Source organism: Crocodylus porosus, unplaced genomic scaffold (genome assembly GCF_001723895.1).
Source record: "Crocodylus porosus isolate Cpor-Errol unplaced genomic scaffold, CroPor_comp1, whole genome shotgun sequence".
In the NCBI taxonomy this organism is placed as follows: Eukaryota; Metazoa; Chordata; order Crocodylia; family Crocodylidae; genus Crocodylus; species Crocodylus porosus.
Genome location: NW_017728918.1, coordinates 69,160,490 through 69,184,068, shown reverse-complemented (window position 1 = coordinate 69,184,068; position 23,579 = coordinate 69,160,490). Strand labels below are relative to the sequence as shown.

Sequence of the window (23,579 nt, the reverse complement as noted above, 5' to 3'; positions counted from 1 at the left end):
TATCACTGTTTTCAGCAGGTAAAGGAAATCACCTTAGGGGAGAGACAATTGACTGAAAAGGCAATGTTGTTCTTTAGTAATATGTAGTAGGACCTACCTCTGTTTCAGATTTGATCTGCTTCCATAATGATTCGCATGTAGCAAATCGTAGCCCACTGTCTTCCGAATCATTTTTACTGTCATTAAAATAGTCAGCTGCAAAGGCAGAACAAAGAAAATCATAAAAGGTTTATAAAAAAAACCTGCCTCTCCTTCTCCCCCCGTCCACAAAAGAAAATTACACAAAGGCTGCCACAGCTGACTGAAAAGGGATACTCATCCTCATTCATTCAGATAAGATGACAAATCATTTTATCTGCTTGCACCTCTGGTAGAACAAGTAAAGGGAGAAGGTAGCAACTGTTGCTAGAAGGACCTCAAAAGCTACACAAGTACTTAAATATCAAACCCTTTTACCTGCTAAAAACCCTATTCTCTGCTAAAAATTTTGCTCAGCTTTCTAGATGCCATGCTACTCCAGAAATCTAGTCAATAAAGACACTTTATACTCAGTCTTCAACCAAAAAGACAGTCAAAAGCTAGGAGAAATAGGTAACTCAGTGGAAAACAAAGATTTTTTTTAATTAAAAAAAAAACCAAAACCCACAACAACCAGAATCTTACTCAATCTCAGCTTCCATTTTTTAACAAGTGCAGGCAGGATTGGTTATTACCCTTTAACTCTTGAAAAGCTACATTTATGTTAAATGCATTTGCAAGGACTGCCAATACTACCTAGATGTGTACAATGGCTGAAGATTAAATGAACAATTCAGTTAACTGTCATTATAATGCTGGGTTGTATGCTATAATTAAATTTTCTGCCTGTGAAGACAATGAAAAAAAGTGTAGGTCTTTCTAACAATCAGTTTCTGTGCTATCAGCTGTGGTCTTATTTCTAGAAAGGAATTTGGTGAATGCTTGAAATCTTTCTGCAAACAAGATAGTGCTGTAAGCAGTAGTGTTATTGTACCTGTGATGGTCCAAGGATATGAGAGAAACAAGATTAGTGAGGAGAGGCAATCTTTTATTGAACTAACTTACGTAGTTGGGAAAATAAAGAGAACAGGTTTCAGACTTCAAGCACTTTTCTCAAAGATATTACCTTACCTTACAAGCCACATGTCTTTCACAGCACTATAAGCAATTAATGGAAGACTCCCCCAGAGGCCTGATTCTTTATCTACACTAAGAAACTACTTAAATGCAGTACAGACTGTAACATCCATTGATTTTGCAGGTCTACTTTCATTAAAAATATTAACTAAAAGCAAGTCAAACCATTGTATGTGTGTTATCTTGCCAAAATGCCATTTCTATTTTTTTATTTTAGTTTTTTTTTATTTATTTATTTTTACTTTTGAGTCTATTTTTCAAGTATACTTTTCAAGTTTACATGGATGTGTGCAAAGGCCTGCGCTAGGAGGTCTAGAGTACCATCAAGTCCAACTAAAATGAATGGGATTTCAGAGGACCCTCCACCTTGCAAAAGCTAGAAATACGTGCATTCACAAATTCCTATTTCTTCTGCTCGCATTCATGCATTCTGGTTTGTATACAAGTAGGAAATGCATAGCTAGAGTCCAGTTCCTCCATGGCTGGCTAAAAGGCAAACACAAGCAGTACTCTGGACAACAGGCTAGATTCCTAATTTAATTGCCTAAAGATGCAGTTCAGTACTTACAAGTGTTTTAATTCCTAATAGGAGTTAGATATGTAGGTTCATTAAATACATATTTGCATCTTCACATGCAGATATACTTTTTAAAACCTGGCCCTAAGAACAAGAGGACAGGAGTGTTGAAAGACAGTGGCTGGCCAATATTTTTAGCAATGGCAATTAAAAAAAATACAGAGTTGATGTGCTTATTTCATGGCTCCCAGATTTATTTCTTCAGGGTAAGAAATTAAGAGTTAAACAGCATCTGGTTAATCCGAGTGCCATCTCCTTGGGGAAAAGCAGTAAATAACTAGGTGAGTAACAGAATCTGAATGTTAAGTAGCATGATGCTGTATTGGACCCCTCTTCTCCCCCCTGCAAAAAAAAAATTCTAAAGAGATTACTGTAAACCAGTAATTGTTTAAAATAACAAAATTAGTTTTTTTTTATGAGTATTAAATATAGACTGGACTCCTCCTTTGGCAATCCCTTGCAATCAAGGATGATTATCTTCCATGGCTGTCTTATCTGTGGTCTGAAGATGGCTGACAAGGCAGATTCAGGATCAACAGACTGTTGCAGTTCGGACACATTTCCGCATGGAGTGGGTGGCTTTAGATTCTTGATTCGGTCTGCAACACAGTGTTTCTGCTGCTCCTGCTTATTTACCTCCTGTTGTCATTGTAAGGTTTCAAAGTACTGAAATTTTCACAGTGGACTCTTCCTCCATTTGGTGTGGTCCTGAGCAATAATCTCCCTTGAGCTAATGTCAATGTTGCATTTTTTCAAGTTGTCCTTGAAGCACTTTCTATGCCCTCCCCTTGAGCATACACCTTGACTAAGCTGGGAGAATAAGATTTGCTTTGGGAGTCTGGAGTCAGACATCCAGATGACATGGCTGGTCCAGAAAAGGGGATGTCAGATGATAACTGGCTTGTTACTCGTGATGCTTGCTTGTGAGGGGACGCTAATGACATTAATTGACTGAACTATCCCCAAAGATAATGTTATCACAACTGGAGCAACATCTGTTTTAGTAAGATTAATAATATCCAGATGAAGCAGTTTTCAGCAAGAGGCAGAATTCTACAGTGGCTTAATTGTTGCATGATAAGACCCCCTCATTGGCCTAATTATTTAAAATTGTGTTGTAATGATAGAAAACTGGGTTAAACTTCCTTGTCTTCAACTCCCTGAACTAGAGACACGTCAGCTCTGGGGGAAAAAATCATTTTGGACTGATTTTAAACCAGGTGTTAAAGTAACTCCCTCTGGTGATGAAAAAGTCTGCAATGATTTCCAAAGAGGTTTAAAATCTGGCTCAATTTTTTTTTTTGCACTCTTCTTCTTCATTCAAACTGTCACAGCTTTTGACAGCTCTGAAACGAGCAGGGAGTAGGAGTGCTGCCAAAACAGCACGCTTAACCTGGGAGCAGGGACAAGATGTCCCTTGAGCAACTCTCAACACAACTAACTGAGCAGCACCATTCACATATCCAAAGGGAGTTATCCTGCCTAGTTCTTTACAGATGATACAAAGAGAGTGAAATGTTGTCTAAACAGTAGAAATGTGAGGAACAGTAGAAAGGAACTTGAGGAACAAAATAAAGGCTTCCCTCTAAAATCAGGGTATAGGGCCACTTGGGGATTGAGGAGCCAACCAGAGTCATTATGGGTGAGCAGAATCTGAGGACAAACTGGGTTGGGAAGCCAGGCAGTAAATGGGGACTAAGAGCAAGTCAAGTCAAGAAGCCAGGAGATCAAGCAGAGAGCAGAGTCCAGGAGAAAGGTGGAGGGAATAACAAAGTGGTCTTGGGTCAGCTTGATCCCTGTTTTCTGGACACTTATTCCTGCTCAGGTGTTTATAAGGGGAAGTGCAGAGTCAGCTGGCCAACTCCAGTGACAAGTAGCAGGCGGTAGGTTAGGCTCTACTGGAGGCTTCAGACTATCCTCAATCAACCACAGGGTGGCAGGCTAGGATGAGTAGCGCCAGGTTCAAGGCTGCTGCCTGACATCACCTTCCCCAAGTCCCAACAGAGGCTCTGGAGGGCCACTGGCCCCATCTTCTCTGGGTAATCCCTATGGAATTTTTTAGGGAGTCAAGGGTGTGGACCTTTTCTGCTGGTTCCCACACACAGTCTTTAGGTCCACATCCCTCCCAGTCTATCAAGTAGTGCAACTCCTCTGTTTCCTCTTACCCTCTAAAATTGATGGACTATGTATTCCTCCTGTCCCTCACGGTACCAGGGGATGATGGAGTTTGGGTACAGTGGGGAGGAGAATTCTCTATGTGCGGCTTGAATAATGAAACATGGATTACAGTACTCAGTGAATCTTTAGTGTGTAGAGGAGTTGTAGTTCAAAGGCTAGCAGGTTCATTTAGCAGGTTATGCAGGAGGGGCTGAGAAAGTGGTGATCCAGTTTCCATGATGGCTGATCCATACAGAGGTGTTCAGTCAACAGACACACTTTCTCCCCTATACAGTAGGCAGGCTCTGGCTGATGGTGCTGGTCTGCCTGCCACTTACAGGCCTCTTTTGTCCTTTGCAGGTGATGCTTCAACTCCTCCTGGACTTTGTAAATGTGACAGAGTCATTTCATAGCTCCAGGGTTGTCGGAGCCTGTAGGTAAGGTGGGATGAAACCAAAGCTGGAACCCATAGTTTGCAAAGAACAGGCTTTGTTCTGCTGAGGCATATGTGGAGTTGCTGTACGCAAATTTTGCAAGCATCAGGAGTAAGACTCAATCATCCTGCTGAAAACAAGTACCAGTGAAGGTATTGTTCTAAGACCTGACTGGTCCTTTCAGCCTCACCATTTGTCTCAGGATGGTAGCCCAATGAGACATGGGTGCTGACTCCCAGGAGGTGGAGGGCTACGGACCAGAGCCAAGAAATAAACTTTGACCACACACTCTGATATGATGCAATCTGGAAGGCTATGGAGGTATACCACAGACTGCATCTTTTGCTGAGGAAGTGCCCATGGGTGGAATCAAGTAGGTCATTTTTGTGAGTTGGTCCATTAGAATCACAGAACAACCGTTCAAGACTGGCACCTTTTGATGAAGTCCAGGGAGATTGCAGACCATGGACGAGGTGGGGTGGGGAGGGCTGGAGAAGTTCAAAATGGTTCTGAGGGGGGGTCCCTTGGTACGGCCACAAACAAAAGTGCATAAAAGCCTGCACCATCATGACCACCAAAAGTACTGGGAGATAAGGTGGTATCCTTATCCAGGATGACCTGCTAACAGGGAGTCCTGGCTTAGGTGAAGGACAGTTAAGACTAGCTAAACCCAGGGGCAGACAGATCCTAACTCAGGTAAATATGACCCCATTCTAAACCTGGCATGGCTCTTGAGTGAAGATGATCTGCTCTTCTGGAGATATTTCCTTTCAGGTGGTGGCATGCAGAACAGATATTTTGGCAACATGGAGCCAGTGAAGTTACAAGGCTTCTGAATAGGGGCTGTCATGACAAATCTGTCATACTTGACCTTCCAGAGATGCCATCTGCCTTCCCATTTCTAGACCCAAGCTGGTAAATTATATGAATGTTAAATCAAGAGAAGAGTGCCCAAAGTTGCCTCCAACTCCTTTTTGCCTTTCAGAAGTACTGCAGGTTCTTTTGGTCAGTAAGAATTTGCACCTTGCGGTGCACAACTTCAAGATAATGTTGCCACTCCCTCAGAGCTGTGGATAGCCAAGAGTCTGCAGTCCAGCATCTTATAATTTTGTTCTGCCAGAGTCAGCTTGCAGGAAAATAAAGTACAGGAGTACAGGGCCTGTTCTGGACCTTGCCAACTGTGAGGACATGGTGCCTGGAGGCATCCACCTAGGCAAAGCTGGCAATGAATTGCCAATAGAAGTTAGAAAACCTCAAGAATCTTTGCAGTTCCTTAACATTCCAGGGGACCTTTCACTCTCAGGTGGCCTGAACTTTCCAGGGATCCATTTTTAATCATTCTGGGTACAAAATAAAACCAAGAAACTCAATGGAGTTTTGGCAAACGATTCGGCCAAAAGATTATGTTGGCACAGTCTCTTCAGAACTGCCTAGACATGTGATAGGTGTGGGTCAGGTCTTCTGGGAAGATTAGTATGCTGATCAGGTAAGGGAAAACAAATTGGTACAAATAGCCCTGCAGCACATTGTTAATGAAGGGCTGGAATGTGGCTGGGGTGTTGGCGGGTCCAAAGGCCATAACTAAATACTCAAAGTGCCTGTACCACATCCAGAAGATAGTTTTTCATTCATTGCCAGCCCCGATTTGTGCTAGGTTATATGCTCTCTAGAGACCCAAGTCTGGTGAATATGTGGATGGTTTCCAGTCAATGGAACAGTTCTGGGATGAGAGGTAAGTGGTACTGATTATGGATGGCGATCCAGTTCAGAACCCAATAATTTACAGAGATGGTAATGGTAAAACAGAGATCCCCATCCTTCTTGATGAATAGGATGACAGTCCCAGTGGGGGAGACAAGACTGTCTTATGAACCTCTGGTTTACCTGCAGGTATTCTCAGACAGCAGCAAGTTCTGGCTTTGACAAGGTGCAAAAGTGCCCCATTGGGATCTTTGCCCCAGGCTGTAGGCTGATGAGGCAATCATAACGTGTGTGTGGGGGGGAGGATCTCCATGTTCTTTTTTCTCAAATACATCAGTGTAGTCCTAGTATTTTCAGGGCAGACTGGATACAACCTCAGGGGAGGGCAGAAGTCATTGGGACCCCTGACTGAATTGTAGGGTTGGGCAACTCTCCCAGGTTTCCAGCAGCGTTGCTGGCAGTAAATGGAACTGGAGTTAACTTCTTCTCAGGCTTTCCATCCAATTGGGGGTCATAGTAGGTAAGCCAGGGGAACCCTACAATCAAGGGGTAAGGCAGGGAATGGACTGATCCAAAACATAGCCTCTTGCAGTGCTGATCAATGCTCACCTCCATGGTGATGGTCTCCCACTCTGTAGGGCTGAAGGCAAGAGGGGAGCAACCTATAGCCTTGAAGGTCTCTAGCTTGGACTGTCACTGTAGTGGGATTCATAGGGCCTAGGTCATGGTTTCATCGATGAAATTGATTTGACCTAGGAAGTAGAGGTGGATGTACAGATGTAACTGAGGGTACTGAGGGTTAGATCAGATTCGCTGCAGGTTTCCATTATTAAGTGAGTGAAAAAGGTCTGTAGTGAAACTAAGCCAGCCACCCTCACTAAGCATGGACTAGTTACTTTTTCCATGCCCCCTCTCTTGGGGCAGCAGGCATATTAGTGTCCTAGGGCCTTACAACAGAGAAACAAAGATTGTGTGGCATTTCTTCCGTTCATCTGGGGTACAGCAATGGTGTCTCCATCAATGTGCATGGGTTCAGGAGTAGCAGTAGTGAGATGGGGAACTGGAGGGGGTAGTGAGTACCCTTTTTCTTCCCTCCACACCTGGAGATTCAATTTAGACTGCCAGGTCCAAAAAGGCGTCAAAACCTGTGGGCAGTTCTACCTGTGGAAGTTCATCTTTTATTTCTTGCCACAGACTGCACTGGAATCAGTAAAGCTGGGCTACCTTGTTCCAGTACATGTCTGCCATGTAGCAGTAGAAAAGGGACATACAGGTGGTGGCAATACCCTCCCCCTTGCAAAAGTTCCTTAATGCAGATTCTGCTGTCTGGGCCTGGTGGGGGTCATCAAACTTAAATAATTCTTGAAGGAATGGCTTCCAGTCCTGGAGGGCTAGGATGTCATGCTCCAGCAGCAATAAGGCCCAAATCAGTACATCCTGTCAGGATGCTTATGACCAGGCTTACCTTTGTCTGACCCCTGAAGTAGATTCCAGGGCTAGGAACAAAAGGCAGCACTGGATTAAAAAAATCCTTGGAGCGCCTGTCTCCATCATACTTTTCACATAGCAGAAGAGAAATAGAACTCTGTGGGACAGGCCCAGCAATCTCCTCCTGTAGCCACTGCGCCTCCTCACACCAGCCCTAGCTATTCATATGGCAATACACCACCAGGGTCTGGAGAGACTGGTTCTCAGCAGTTGCTACGTCCACGTTTCCAGGACTGGTTGGGTGGAGGCAAGCTGATTCAGCCAGTGCTGTCCAACCTGGATGTCTCCTTGACCTGTGGCATCCAAAGCAGGCAGGTCTGAGGGTACAAGCAAGATGAACCCTCTTCACTGAAGATGCAAATCCAAACTGCCATGCCAGGATGTGGGCCATCCAGGCAAACTGACACGCCAGGACGTGGGCAGCTGAATTTAGGGCCACTCATGGATGAAGGTGCTGATTAGGGTCATAATGGGTGAGCAGAATCCAAGGACAAACTGGGTCAGGAAGCCAGGAGGTCAATCTGAGAGCAGGGTCTAGAAGTGAATTAGGTCAAGAAGCCAGGAGACCAAGCAGACAGCTGAATCAAGCAGCAAGCCACAAGGAACAGCAAAGTGGTCTTGGATCAGGTTCAGCTCTGTTGCCCAGGGATATATACGGAGGAAGTAGAGGGTCAGCTGACCCCAGCTGGCCACTCTGGTGATATGAAGTGGGCAGAGTGTTATGCCCGTTTGCAGACTTCAGGCCATTCTGGATGAATGTGGGTGATCAAAAGTAGGAGGGCCAGGATAAGTGGCTGTGTGGGCCTGGGCCAAGTCCCTAGGTCTGAGGCTGGGTCTTGTCTACTGACTTAATAAATCAAATCAGTAGACAATTTTAGCTGTGCTTCATACTATAGAGAAAAGCTTTCCTGAGGAAAAAAACTGTCTATAAAGAAAAAGAGTGGCTACTCTGATTTCATTTCTCAAGATGAGAGAATTTCATAGTTGTCAGAGTGGTGCTGCGGAAATGACAGTTCAATAATACAATGTCAGCACTGGCAAGGAAATTAATCTTTAAATGGATATTACAAATTTCAATCTAAATTAAAAGTGTTAGGGTCAGCAGAGCCTTTCTGAAGCATAGCAACACATATCAAAATGTACTCACCTGTTGAAGCTATCCTCCTCTTCTTAGACTTTGGCTTAAAAACAAAACAGCCCTAGGGAGTAACAAGAAAAACATTTGAAGTGAGTGACCCTCTGACCAAGATTCCTGGGCCTCAACTGGCAATTTCTTAAGGTTATTCAGTTTCTTTGTTTTCAGATCAACTGACTTCTCCATGTTGCCCTTTCCATCTCTTTGTTTCCCTAGGTTTCTAGTTTGAAAAATGTCCAAATTGTTCTTTCCTCATTCTAAGTACCAGCTCCCAGGCCTGGGATGGATTTTTTAACCTTTCCATTGGATTTTCAACCTATCTACCAATCAGTGTGTTGTCACCAGAAATAAAACCAAAAACACCCTCAATCTAAATAATATTTCAGAAACAAACCTAAGTATACTGGGACCAAATAGTAAGTTAATAATTATATTTAATACAAATTAAAGGAATATGATGCAAAATAAAACAAACTTTAAGACAGAAATGGACAACCCTATGTAAATTGGTTTGTGGACACAAAAGATAGAAACAACAGGGTTTTTTTCACCTCAGTGGATAGCTGAGGAAATTAAATATCAGAATAAATGTCTTTTTTTTAGTTATTAAAATCATTATCACATGGAGGGGCAAATAATTTAGTTAGTTTTAATATGGTGTGTGATAAACTAATGAAGCTTATTGTAAGACAGTGGTTGCCTGTAATAGCAGGGGAAATCGAGAGTTCATGATCCAAGCGATTCCTTCTAGTTTTATGTCCTGCATTGCTACATCTGAAATCTCTTCAAGAGAAATCTCAATTTTAGAAGATGTATTTTGTTTGCTGAAGTATGCAACTTTAACAGTAAATAAAAATAAGCAACACTAATATAATAACACTGTTAATAAAATAATACTACAAACGAAATCAGACAGCTGGAAAGAGCGCACAGCATGGAAAGCAAATAGAAAGTAGTGTGCACTCTTTTTTGGAGCCATGCTTTGGTCACTGCCCATGGATACAACAGTTTTCCATTACTACATATAAATCCCTAGTTGTTTATCATAAAGTTATTAGCTATATTTCATCATCAGACTAAACATCTGGATTCTCTCATTGCCTGCCATTACAGCTTCAACCATAAGTTCCTTCCATCAAGCGTTTTCTGGAATACTCTTAAACCAACATCAACTGCATATCTACCACTCTCAGCATAAAAATGACACCCTACAAACAACCATATACAAAAACCCAATACAGACCAGGAAAGTTGTAGTCTGTAGCCAAGCCCTCGGATGCAATATTTGCTCTGAGAATATCTACAACACCCATCTCATGAATCTAAAAACTGCCAAATTGTAGAAACCCTTTACATTTATCTGTCATGGACTCATGCGAACTGTACAGCAGCTCTAATATGACACAGCACAATTACACACTGATTTAGGAGAGAAAGTAAGGAACTGAGAAACGCTATACCTCATCTATACTTAGAAAGACAGAGGAAATGAAAGATTTTATTTAGTTAAACTGGAAAAGGACCAGGTACCAGGGGAGGCACTCCTACTCTAACCTAAAGTAGTCAGGACCTATTGGTTTATACCACATCTGAAGAAAAAAAAAAATATATAGCAGTTTTTGAAGCTGTCTTTTAAAACACGCAGGAATCCTACATGCGGTAATGACTTAGAGGCAAAAATACCTCCAAATGAATTTACCAGCAACCATTTTCTGCAGCACCTGGATTTTTTCCCCTTTAAGACAAACCTCAGTTGTTGGTTTTTTACCTTACACAATGTGAAGGGATCAGAGTGAAGCAGCATGTGTATTCAACAGGATGACAAGACAAATTTAAATTTATAAGGACCTAATTCGTGTTGCTTCAAAACATGTGGAATGAGAAAGGAAGTATTTTACTTTGAGAAAGCATCTACCTCTAACTATAATGTGGGATACCAACTGTTTTTTCAAAGGATGGAAGAAGAATCTCAAAATAACACATGGTTTCACAGTTTATATAAAGAGAGCTTAAAAATATATAACTAACTGTGGTAAAACATGATTACAGTTTCTAAAAAGAAAGAAGCAGGGTATCAAAATACATAATCAGACATAGTGCATTTAAAAATAAATAGAAGAACGATGAAAAATAAGGAAATTAAATTCACAGTGACAGTTCTGGAATGGAATAAAAGTGGCTAAGTACAATCCATGAAATTGAAGGAGGCCCAAAGTGAAACACCGTAACATCCCATCATAGCAATGAAAGCAGTGAAACTAGATACAAGCATCTTTAAAAGCAATGTGCAACACAAACTCTCCCAGCCGGGCAATGCCCCTCATCTAACCCCACCAGTGCTACCAACCATGGAAGCACTAGTATAAATTGTCCATTGACATCGTTACAATTGTGTTCTCTAACCCCAATCAAAGCACGTCGACACGACACCGAGCAGTTCAATGGAGATTCTCCTACATCTGCCAGTGTAGTAAAAACCACAAAGCTTAACTGGAAAGGAGAATTACCACAGGAGACAGATGCCACAAATTAGCGACTTCCTCAAACTTTTCACTACAAACCTACTGCAGAATGACATCCATTTCTGGAAGGTACCTCCAACATTATGAATTAAATTTTAAAACAGATTGAAAGTATTTTCTTTTCCTTTACTGATGGCAATAATAATTTATACTGAAGGATCCAAAAACATTTCACAAATTAAGAGAAACTATTACACAGGGGTCACATTTTCCAACTTGGAAATGTAGCCATCTTTGGTATGAAGCAATTAATATTGCCACAGAAACCCTGTACAAAAGTTTAGAACATGAAGTAAAAACAGTTTGCTGTATTTTATTAAAACTTTTAAAATATTCCTTAATATTGTTTTGCTTTTGAAAATTGTGGCTACAATTCCTACAGCTATACACTGCCACTCTCATAACCGTAATCTTACCCCAGATCTAAACTTTCAGTCACAGAAGAAACGGAAACACAAGAGATTTAAAATCACAGGTGTGTAGTGACAGCAAACATTTTATTTAATTTTTTATCACTGATATTAGTTCAATGAAGGACACTGAAGGAGCACTCCACGGGAGTAAAAGGAAGTGCCAAGCTTGGTTTGGATAATAAATAAGAGCTTTATCTGCAGCAATAAAGCTGGTGCTTAATTCAGATGCATGTCAGTTTTATTTCTCCCCATCTCCACATTTCATTAATTTGCTCTAAATAGAAATTTAGTTTTGTTTTTGGGAGGTATGGATGCAAATAAGGGGGTAAAGAAAAGGCCGAGCAGCCTAAATTGTATTCTGTCAACCACAAAAACAGCAGCACAGCTCACAACCCATATTAATGTCAGCTACATAAAACAAACAGCAGCATGGGGTACACATAAAATGTATTTTACCAGTGGACACAATAAAGAGTTTAGGAGGTACTTAAACACTGGGTTACAATGGGGATGGGAGCACGGTAACTGCTGGGTGCATAATTTATAGACCAGGCGATATCACTTTTACATGCTGGCATTCCCAGTGTGTGGATATATTTTAAGCCTATTTCTACTACATAATATAGCAGGGGTAGGCAAAAAAGGGCCCATGGATGTACCTGACCTGCCAACTGATTCTACCCAGCCTGAGGGCAGATGGTGTGGGCAGTGGCTCTGGCATTTGCTGGTGCCATGGAGGTCACCGAGTGAAAGCAGCTCTGCCCACCTGCGTGGGGCCCTGGCAGCTTCAGCTCTGGCGTCGGCTGGCACCATGGGGGACACTAGGTGGAAGCAGCCCTGCCCAACCACCTGGCTCCACACAACAGGCCCTTGGCAAACAGCACTCAGGCCCTGGCCCCCTGCTCAGGCTGAGTAAGAGGTACCCTGCCACCTGCAGCCTGGGAGGCCATGACATTGCCAAGGGCCCTCACAGGAACGCTGCCCTGAATGCCCAGAGCCCAAGTTGGTTAATGCACATCAAGGGCTTCATGCTTCCCATTGACCAAGTTCGTTTTTCTTTCACCTAGTTTTCAATATACAACAGTAAGACTTTATTTTGAGCTGTTATGCCAGGGACAGGCAAAGTCTGGTCCATGGGCCAGATCCAGTCAGCCGGGGACTCCATTTCCCAGATGCCCCTGTCCACATGACTTGTGCCAGTCTCCATGGAGAGCCCAGCCACACCTGTGTGGGAAAGCTCAGGTTAGAATTGCAGTGGAGACCAGCATCAGCATCTCCAGCAGCATGCGAGGCAGAGCAGCTCAGGGGGATGCTCTGGAGCCGCTGGGAACTTGGGATGAAGGCAGCTTGCTCCAGAGCCAGGGCAAAGCTGCGATCTGTAGCCTGCATTCTGTGGGCCAGGACACGCAAGCAGGGGATCATGGCTCTGCCCCTGGCTCCAAACTAGGAGCCAGTGAAAAAGTTCTTTCTAATATCCAATTTAAAGTTCCTGCATTGCAAAGTAGAGCCTTTACTTCTTGTCCCATCATCATCCTCTTAACAAGTGTTCACATGCAGAAAGGATTATCAAATCTTCCACTGCCTCAGTCTTCTCTTATCCAGTCTAAATCATTCTAATTCTTTCTATCTTTCCTCATAAACCACATTTCCCAGATTTCTAATAATTTGTTTCTCTATGCTGGACTCTTTTTAATTTGCCTGCATCTTTCTTAATGAGAAAGGTCCCAAACTGGACGCAATACTCCAAACCACCAGAGTAGAAGAACCACTTCCACTAACAAGGAAACTTGAAAGCAACATTCCTGTTAACGCAAGGCAGTATGATACTGGCTCGTTTTGTAACAAGAATGTACTGTTGGTTCATATTCAGTTTATGGTCCACTATAACCCTCAGGTCCTTTTCTGCAGTGCTGCAGCTTAGCCAGTCATTCCCCAATCTGTGCATGTAAGGACTTGTTCTTATCTAATTGCATTTGATTAATTGCAGGCCATTTTTCCAAATTAACAATGGTATTCTGCATCCTAATCATCCCCTCCAGAGCGTCTGCAACTCCAGCTTGGAGTCATCTACACATTTGTTAAGGGTGTACACAATTTAATTCTTCAAATTATTAATGAAGATATTAAGCAGTACCAGACCCTAGACAGATCCCCAGGGAAACCCACTCAATACTGCTGCTTATGTTGTCTAATTGGGAGGAGAACATAAACATCAGGATTTAGATCTCAATTTGGTTAGGCTTGAACTCAAGAGAAAGATTTGCCCCCAACATCCAATTATTAGGGGTTCACCAAAAGAGATTTTTGGGGCCGGTACTGACGGCCGATATTTAAGGAGGCATATCAGCCGATACCCAACTGATTTCCAAAACAGCTACCTCCTGCTGGTAAGTCCGGAGTCATGGAAGGGGAGTGGGGAGGGAAGCAGCGAAGTGGGGCAGATCAATGCCACCTGTGGTGAGGGAGGGGGCAGGAGTAGGTATTGTCCAGGCCAGACAGGGCAGGACGAAGTACGGCTCATTTGGGCGGCGAGGGGGTGTATGCACCCAGGGAGAGCATGGGGCAGGGCAGGCTATACAGCCAGGGCACTGCAGGGCTCTTCTCCATGGGGGCTGGGGCTAGGAGCAGGCACCGGCACCACTGGGAAGATGCTGCATCCACCTGTAATTTCAGCACTACTCCACTCCCAGTGCTACCAGCCACCTGGCACAGCCTCAGCTCAATGCTCCGCCTCCACCCATGCTGGGAAGAGCCAGGGCTGTGCTGGGTAGCTGGCAGCAGCGGCACTTGAAGTGGAGTGGCAGCAAAATTTGGGGTGGATGCATCCTCCCAGAGCCACTGGCACCCACTCCAAGCCCAGCCCCCGCTGAGAAGAGCTCCATGCAGCCCCAGTTGCAGCCTGCCCCACCCCATGCAGATCCAGGGGGAACCACCACGCCCATGCACTCCCGGGGTGCAAGCAGTGGCAGGAGCTGCCTCCCCCTCTACACAAGCCATGGCTCCAGGCTCCCCTCTGCCCCACCTGGGCAGCGCCTGCCCCTGGCTCTACCCAGTCCCTCACCGCGAGGGGCATTGCTCTGCCTCCCCCACCCTCATTCTTTCCCCACTCCTCTTCCACCACACTGAATTTACAGCTGGAGACAGCTCTCCACACTGCTAACTCCGGTCCTCACTGCCGCAGCTGCTCACAGCATGGGGAGTTATCAGCCAAATTATCAGCCCCATCAAGCCAATATCCGATACAGCCAGTTCTCTTTATATCTGTACTGAACCAATATCGGACCAACGTATTGGTGCACCTCTACCAATTACTGTGTTTACCTGAATCCAAGACAAGTTTTTTTTCCCCCCAATCAACATGGGGGGAAGCCTCTTCTTAGATTTGAGTACTGGCCTGGGCCTGGAGCCAAAGACAGAACTTAGCCCTGCCTGCCCCAGGCCAGGGTGGCTCATGTGGCAGGGGTGAAAGCTGCCTGGGTGGGGGTGAAACACAACCAGAAACCACATGGTGGCAAACACAGGGAAGACAATGCAGCCTCCTCCTCCCCTCTCCCATGCTGCTTACCTTCTGCTGCTTCTTTGGCTGTGAGCCTGAAGCTGCTGCTGCTGCTTCTGCCTGGCTAGGCTGGAGCAGGGCAGTGCGAGAGGAGCAGGCAGCAGGGGTCAGGCACAGGGACAGTGGGGGAGCAGGCAGGGAGGGAAAGGGGCAAAAAGTCTGGTCTCTCCCCTCCAATAATTAGGTTCTATAAATGGAAAATGATTATGAATTTACTGGGTAAACACAGCATCTAATATTAAACTTCTCCTGCTACACTGTTTTTATGGGACACACATATTTTTGGTTGGCTGAGGATGGTAGAAGGCCTTTTTGATCTTCAAGGTCTTATCTCAATTAAAGCCTTGAAATTATTTATTGTATATCCCTCCCTATCCAAGTCTCAGAGAGGCTTATGATAAATCATATGCAGAAAGAAATCCCTAAACAACACCCCAACACTCTTGAACTCTAATTCTCCCCTTCCTTCCAACCACAATTTCCCTGTCCAAACCCCCATGTAAGCAAACCCTCCTGCCAATCCCAACCAATACTCACATCCAGATACAAGAACCCTTTTTCCTCAGCCCCCACCCTCCATTCTCACCATGCAGCCCACACCATCCTCCAAAGTCCCCTTCAAGTCTACACCCTTGTCCTAGTACAGGGTATAGATGAATAATTTCTGAAGGGAAATTTACCACATATTTTACTCTGTAATAAGGAGCTGACACAATCAAGCTCTCCTAATGCCTGCCAAGGGTGGATACCCTGAAACACCAGGATATCAGGGTGTAGGAAAGACAGCCAGCACTAGGCAGACAGCTACCCCAGATCAAATAGACTTTTTCATATACTAAGTTTATTGCAAAGGGAAAATACTACATATTTTTTACAGGGTAACACTATCCAGTATTCAAGAAATTTATATTACAGTGGAACTGTGCATCATGCTTTTGCTCTACTTTTACTACATAGTAAAGTCAATTTATTACACAGTAAACGCACTGCATGTCTGCATTCTTCATAACCTGTTGCAAAAACCTATTTTGGTAGGAGTCTTTCTATTCACTTCAAGAGACTTTAGATCAATCCTATACCAAGATCAAATTCAAAGCTCAGATCCTTAAACTAAGAGCGTGTGGATCAAGAGAAGCACTTGCACAAAATTATGAAACCTAAGGGACAAGGTTTTGGACAGATAAAGCAATGGAGCACAGCTAGATGGTCCAAGCTTTGGACTGAATACTATTTGTAGACAAGGGGAAGGTGTCTATTATATTTATTTATTATTATTCATGATGTTTTCTCCTAACTGATGATTACCTTAAGATATTCTTGAATTCAGCACTGACTGCAATTTAGAAAATTAAACTTTTAATAACTAGTGCAAGCATGAGCCAGCGGTGTGACAGTATTTTGGTATATAAATATCCAGCATCATGTCTATTTCCCCGCTGTTACATACAGAGTGGATAAATATATTAAACTTTATGTACTTCACAAAATGTATATAAAGTATATTGCCATAACTCCATTGTCCCAGTCCCTTTACTGGGATAAGAATTATTCATTTCTATGCTGTATTTTCCATCCTTCAGAGCAGTGAAACATAATATCTATATGTCCCCTAACTTAGGACAATAAAAGATAACTGGAGGTATACAAGGACAGACTGAAAACACTAAGACTCTTCAGTTTAGAAAGAAGACTGAGGTGGGATAACAGAGGTCTATAAAATCATGATGAGTATGGATAAGAGGAATAGAAAACTGTTATTCACCAAATCCCAGAAGACAGGAACTAGGGGATACCTGCTGAAATTATCAAGAGGCAGTTTTAAAACAAACAAGACACATCATGCAGTTAACTTGTAGAACTTGTTGCCATAGGAAAAAATTCACAGAGGACCAGGCCACTGGGAGCTGTTGAACAGAACAATCAGAGATGTATCCTTTGATATCCCTGGGCATTTATACACATAGTTTTTTGTCCTGCAACACGCCAGAGATCCACAGCTTTGGAGCAGACTCAATCAGTCTGTTGCGCATGCGAGCTGGTGTGCACTGCACGGCATCTCATGCAGTTGTATAAGCAGCAAAATGTGCATCAGTACGCAGAAAATGGAAGCAGTACACTTTTGAACTACAGCACCTATGTGTTTTAGTTCAAATGTGCACCAGCGCCATTTTCTCAGCACTGACGCGTTTTTCCCCCTTTATACAACTACAAGCGTTGTAACACCAGGCGCTCACATAGGTAAATGCCCCCTTGAAGCTGCCCAACCTTAGAGAAAAAGACAGGGAACGGATCTCTCTAGACGTGTCCCATTTGCATATTCTTTCTCTTTATGCAGTAGGGGCCAACCTTTGTTTGGTCAGCGAGCCACAAATTAGTCTCAGACCCTCTTCAAAGTGCCACTGTGATTCTACCCTTCTCAGTCTCTTGCTGCTCCGCTTTTGTTCCATGCTTGGTGCTCCCTGCCCAATCTCCCACTCGGCTTTCTCCTTCCTGCCCAATCTGCTCCCGTGTTGCCTGCCCCACCTCATTTGTTGAGTGCTACATACAGAGATTACCCATGCCACTTGCGGCATGCACAAAGCAGGTTGGCCACCCCTGCTCTAAAACATCTACTACTTGCCACTATCAAGAGACAGGCCTACTGTGTTGTGCCATGAAGGTAGGCCTAGGCCCACCAGGAACTAGAAGCCCCCTCCCATCCCTTAATAGCTGGAGGGAGGCCACTAATTCCACAACTAATTATGTCGGACAAAAACGATATACCAGGAACAAGACTACAGATTATTAGTTAATACCTAGGGGTGCCAAGGAAGGGCACCAAGCAGAGAACTCCAGCCAGTGCTCATTGTGTCTGAAGGGGTACTGGGCATCGCGCAGTGAAGCTCTGGGTTAAGAGAAGCAAAGAAATGAAAGGCTGGTGCAAGGGAGAGAGCCCAGGAGGTGGCTCGGCCACCTGCCAGAAGGGAAGGCACCGCAGGCTCGTACCAACCTGACTGTTGGAAGAGTCCTTCCTGACCCCAGATGTGGGGATCAGTCTGACCCCAACTGGGAGTAGGGGTCCCCTGCATACCCGCCAACCAGGGTCGGACACCCGGCAAGGCAACAGGGGCACGTGGGTGACGTCACAGGAGGCAGCCACAACCCCACGGGCAGGCTTCGCACCTCGAGCCCCCCGCGCATGCGCCCTCCGCCCCCGGCCGCTTAAACACGTGGCCTGGCTCCAAACCCGCGGCGCGCACCCCAAACCGCTCCGTTCTAGCGCCCCTCCCCCCGGGCACCCACCTTGGAGACGGAGCACGTGCTCATGTTAGCCCACCCCTCCCGCCGCACGTGCACGCAGTAACGGCTGCCCCCAGCCAGAGCCCGCAAGCCGTAGGGGAAACTAGGAAAGGGAGGAGGTGCTAGCGCATGCGCATTTGGAGAAGGGGGCAGCTTTTTCTCATCTCTCAGGGCTCCTCCCCCCTCGCGCAATGGGACCGTCCATTCCCTGCCCCGCCCCCCGAGCGGGCGGGTTCGAACACCGGAAGGAGGGGGCGCGAAGAAACGGAACCCCTCCCAACCCACACCTGGTACAGTCCAGTCTGACCCTTCCCTAGCTGAAAGGAGGATCGACTTCACCCTCATGGGGGGGAGAGGATGATTCTACACTTGGCAGCGGTGGGGGCTGCTGCGGAGCTATGGCGGCTTGTTACTTTCGGAGGAGTATCGCCTCTCAGGTACTGCGTTCCCGGCGCCGAGGGGGTCTCTCCTGCGAGAGGTCTAACCACCCTCTTCCTCGTCCCTCCCTCCCCCCCCTGCGGCCACTCAGGTGGTTCAGTCCGCCTGTTCGGAAAGCGGCGTGGCGCTCCACGACTCGCGGGTCTCCTGCTGGCAGGGGGTAGCATCAGGAGCGTCGGCCTGCCAGTGCAGCCAGGGAGGGCCAGGGTCGATATTAGGAACAACTGTGGCACTAGGAGGGGAGTGAAGCACTGGAATGGACTAGCTAGAGAGGTGGTGGAGTCTCCGTCCTTGGAGATTTTTAAGACCTGGCTAGACAAAGCCTTGGCTGAGATGATGTAGCTGGGGACGGTCCTGCTTGAAGCAGGGGGTTGCACCTCCTCGGGTCCCTCTAACCCTCACTTACAATGATTAAGGGAGGCCTCATAGCTTTGCATGGTGGGCCTTGGCCCACCGTCCCATTGGCATATCAAAAGGCCTGGTTTTCCTGCACTCAGTACCATACCTAGACACCTAGCAGCCCTGGGCAGGCTTTTAGTAGAGATGGTGATGATGATAATCGATCAATAGAAAAAAATACCAATTTTGGGCCCCCTCTTTTCCCCTTTTGCCCATGCCTGTGTCTGGCCTTGCCTGCACTTGACTCCCCTGGGACGAAGCTCCAGGTGTGCCCTTGGCTTAAGCCCTGTCCATGGCTCACCAAGCCCCAGGATCTCCTGCTCAACCTCCTCCCAGCTCTAGCCAAGCGCTTCATCTCCCAGACCAGGAGGGTTGCATTGGCTGGGGGGGGAACCTGGCTGCCTTCATCTCAATGTCTTTGTTTTTCTTAAACTACTAGTTGTATTACCAGTTGCCCCCCTTATTAAGGGGGGCAGGGGGTGTAGTTTTTGGTAGAGGGCCTAGGCCCACAATATCTTCAGCACAACAATAGGCATGTTGGCTTGAGCTGCAGACCTGGAGTCAGAGCCCCAGTGGTCTCCTGTTCACAGCTGCTGTAATCCAAGTTAAGGTGAAAATGGGTGTCCCAGGACTTCTGGGACAAAGCCTTGCATCCTAGGATCCTACAGAGACACAAGCCCATTGTCCTGCTTGAGGTCCCTGGGAAGTACATGATGACACACTTTCCCCAGAGCTGTGAGGTAATGGTAGAGTGGCCATATGTCCCAAAGGAGGGGATAGTCCCAGATTTTGAAGGCCACTCCCAGCCAGTTGGTGAAAATTAAAGCAAACATCTCAGAATTGGAGGGGCGTGGAAGAATTGGAGTCTGGCAGGAAGGCCAAGCAGCATGGAGCACCAGGCAGCCCCGCCAGACTGTACCTGTGCTACTTCCCATCAACATCTGCTAGTGCCTGCAGCAGTGTTGGTGACTTTGAGAGGAAAGGGGCAGTGTTCCAGATGTCCCAGACTCTTATGGTCACTCTGGTTAATGGCCATTCCAGCTGCATGTGTAAATAACTGTCCCATGCTAGTTTTGATGGGAGTCCAAGACCAGGGCAGTTAGATCCACGTTAATCCTTATGCCTTTGGCTAGAAACAGATGACCGATTCAATTCATCTGGCCTCCCAGCAAACAGACCTTACAGATGGACAGGCACCTATTGTCCCACATTAAGTATGGGTGAAGGTACTTTGCCTCTGAACAGTTGTGGCTAACAATTGCCACTTAAGTCTCGTGTGTAAATGACTATCCCTATGCCTGTTTTAATGCAGGTGTAAGCCTGGGACAGTCGAACCCAAGATAAACCCAACATCTAGTTCTGACCATAAAAACCCTGTGGCTTTGCATTGCAAATACCCCCCCAGGAGAAAGTTTCTCTGGTTTAATTCCAAATTTGTGCTGCTCAACCTATCCCGCCCTGCAGGCTGGGTAGCAGCAGGGGAAAGGATGGCACAGGGTGACTCCTGGAGCTGCCTTTTGCCGTATACACTGCTGCCCCTGAGGAGCCCTCAGTCCCTTCATGGGCTTTAAAGCAAGGGGAGAGCACCTTTTAGCAGAGTCCTCCAGGGACCTTCCACTGCCATCCTTCCAAGAGCTGTTCCTCTCCTCCCTGTGCTTGGCACTAGCCAGGGCAGCACCATTCAGGGCTTAAACTGATCCCCCAATGCAGCCCTACACTCCTGCCACTAGGAAGCAGCCTCCCGAGACTGTCAGCATGTTTTGACTTCCCCTGTAAAGACAGACCTCTCCTCCAGCTGCTGCTGCTCTGCTGATCCCAAGAGCCAGTCAGTTGCAGGGACTAGCCATGTGGGAGAGCCTGTTGCTGCTCCATTGAACTATCATGTCCTGCTCCTCCCACTGAGGCAGGTGCATTTGGGAGGAGCAGTTCCTTTAATGTCAATCGCTGCATGGCTCAGAAATGGAGCTAGACAGGACAAAGGCTGCCCTGGCAGCAATGGGGTTGGACCAGGTTCAGCTGAGCCCATGGATACCAAAGAAATAGAGGGAGCTTTGTAGCAGCTGCTGCTGAGTTGTCCTTGGGCAAAAGGAGATTCCAGTGTGGGATATCTAGTGCCTGCTGAGGGAGCAAAGAGTGCAGGAGCAGCTGCAGGTGCAAGAACCAGTGCTCAGTTCTGTAAAGAGGGGAAGGGCAGCTGGGTGCTGAAGTCTCAGCAGCCTGGAAGCTGAGCAAAGAAACAAGGATGTGTGTGCGCAAGGACTTAGGCGGGACAGGATTGGAGATGTTGGGAGGCAGTTCCTCTTGGCAGCAGAGGCTTGTAGCACTTTTAGAAGAATCTAATGGCACCCTGGTTGATGATCACGGGCATACCAGTTCTCTTCTATTCTGTATTTGCACTCTCAGGTGCTTTTCCTATGGATAGCACCTCATATTTGTTTTTGTTCACTTTCGTCTTGCTGTCTGTGGCAAATTAATCAGGATGCCTTTGAGCTTTGACATGATTCAGAGTGTTTGCGGCCCCCCCCCCAGTTCTGTGTCATTTGCAAATTTAATCAGTATGCGCTTTGACTCTGTATCCAAGTCACTGATAAAAATATTAAACAATACAGGATCCAAAACAGACTCCTTTGAGATCACCCTGCAATCCAGCATTGATCTATATGGAATTACTCTTTGTGGCTATTCAACCAAATATGTATCCACCTAATAGTAATTGTAGCTAAACCAAATTTCTCCAGTTGTGACTCTGAAAACTCTTTTGAAGTCCAGGACATTATGTCCACTTTCCCTTATTAAACAGATTAGCCTGTCAAAGAAGGAAATCGAGATAGTTTGACATGATTTAGTTTTGACAAATCCTGTTGTTTAGTAGTGATTCCCCCCTGACTCCTTAAGCACAATTATCCAAGTTATGCTTGCCTGGTTTCTAGACCAGGGCTGTCCAACTTCTGAGCATCCAGGGTTGCATTTTGTGGTTGCATCTCTACATGTTATTAATGTGACACAATAAAGTCCAGAGCAGTTCAAGCCAGAATAAACTGCTTCTATGCACAGTGTCTACAAACATGCCTGGGACAGCAGCAATTTGAGCTGGGGCAGAGCAGGCCTTTGGCTGGCTGAGCTGACTGTCTTCAATTTACTCCCATGGTCACCATTTATATGTCCGTGTCAGCAAAATAAATTACTCTGCCATAAGATAGTGCTATCCCCAACAGTACAGGAGACCCTCGCCATTCGTGGGGGATATGTTCTGGAAATCCCTGTGAATGGTGAAACCCATGAATACAGGCTAACTCAGAGATGGAATTCAGGCTAGCGTCCAGGATTAAGGACAACAAAAAGTCCTTTTTCAAGTACATTGGGAGCAAGAAGAGGGCACCAGGCCCCTGCAAGGCTCAAATGGTTATCTTGTGGCTACACCAGATGAGAGAGCTGATATTTTTAACAGTTTCTTTGCCTCTGTTTTCTTGAGCAGGGACCGGGAGACATCCTTCCTACCAGAGGTAGGGACAGTCTCGGAGATGGGTCTGTCAGGCCTTGAGTCAGCGCAGATGTAGTTAGGAATCTTCTGGAAGGGCTGGACATTTTTAAATCTGCAGGTCCAGATGCCCTCCACCCAAGGGTGTTGAGGGAGCTGGCAGGGGTCATCGTGGAGCCCTTGGCCTGGCTGTATGAGCATTCGTGGTCATCTGGCCAGGTGCCAAAGGACTGGAAACTAGCTAATGTGGTCCCAACTTTTAAGAAAGGGAAGAAGGAGGACCCAAGTAACTATAGGCCTGTAAGCCTCACCTCGCTGCTTGGGAAGATCTTGGAGAGAAACATCAAGGAACATATCTGTGGGGGGCCAGCAGGGGAGATTATGCTCAGGGGCAATCAGCATGGGTTCATCAAAGGCAGGTCCTGCCTGACCAACCTGATTGCCTTTTATGACCAAGTAACTAAATCCTTGATGATAGTGTTGCCGTGGGCGTAGTCTTTCTAGACTTCAAGAAGGCCTTTGACACTGTTTCTTACCCCATTCTCATAGGTGACTGTGGCATTAATGCCTACACAGTTAGATGGGTAAAAAATTGGCTGGTGGGGCACACCTAGAGAGTAGTGGTGGACGGATCATACTCAACCTGGTGAGATGTGAGCAGTGGGGTACCCCAGGGCTTGGTCCTTGGGCCCACACTGTTTAACATCTTCATCAGTGACTTGGACGAGGGGGTTGAAAGCACGTTGTCCAAGTTTGCTGATGACGCTAAGTTAATGTAGGGTGAGGTGGGCGCACTTGAAGGGAGAGAGAGGCTGCAACTAGATTTAGACAGACTACAAAAGTGGGC

The 23,579-nt window shown here is 45.8% G+C and overlaps 2 protein-coding genes across 3 annotated transcripts in view; one reads left to right on the top strand and one right to left on the bottom strand.

Annotated features, from left to right (window-relative positions):
* Positions 1 to 18,525, bottom strand: part of ORC3 (origin recognition complex subunit 3) — an 82,687-nt gene extending 64,162 nt beyond the window's left edge. For both annotated transcript variants that reach the window (XM_019537724.1, XM_019537726.1), the window contains exons 1-3: positions 18,421 to 18,525; positions 8,660 to 8,711; positions 98 to 195 (exon numbers count right to left, since the gene is read on the bottom strand). In XM_019537724.1, coding sequence (XP_019393269.1) covers positions 98 to 195; positions 8,660 to 8,711; positions 18,421 to 18,444 — 174 coding nt within the window. In that variant the 5' untranslated portion in view covers positions 18,445 to 18,525. The remainder of the gene's footprint in view (positions 1 to 97; positions 196 to 8,659; positions 8,712 to 18,420) is intronic.
* Positions 18,526 to 18,756: 231 nt separating this feature from the next.
* RARS2 (arginyl-tRNA synthetase 2, mitochondrial) overlaps positions 18,757 to 23,579 on the top strand; it is a 61,266-nt gene continuing 56,443 nt past the window's right edge. Inside the window, exon 1 of the mRNA XM_019537721.1 lies at positions 18,757 to 18,854. Coding sequence (XP_019393266.1) covers positions 18,816 to 18,854 — 39 coding nt within the window. The 5' untranslated portion in view covers positions 18,757 to 18,815. The remainder of the gene's footprint in view (positions 18,855 to 23,579) is intronic.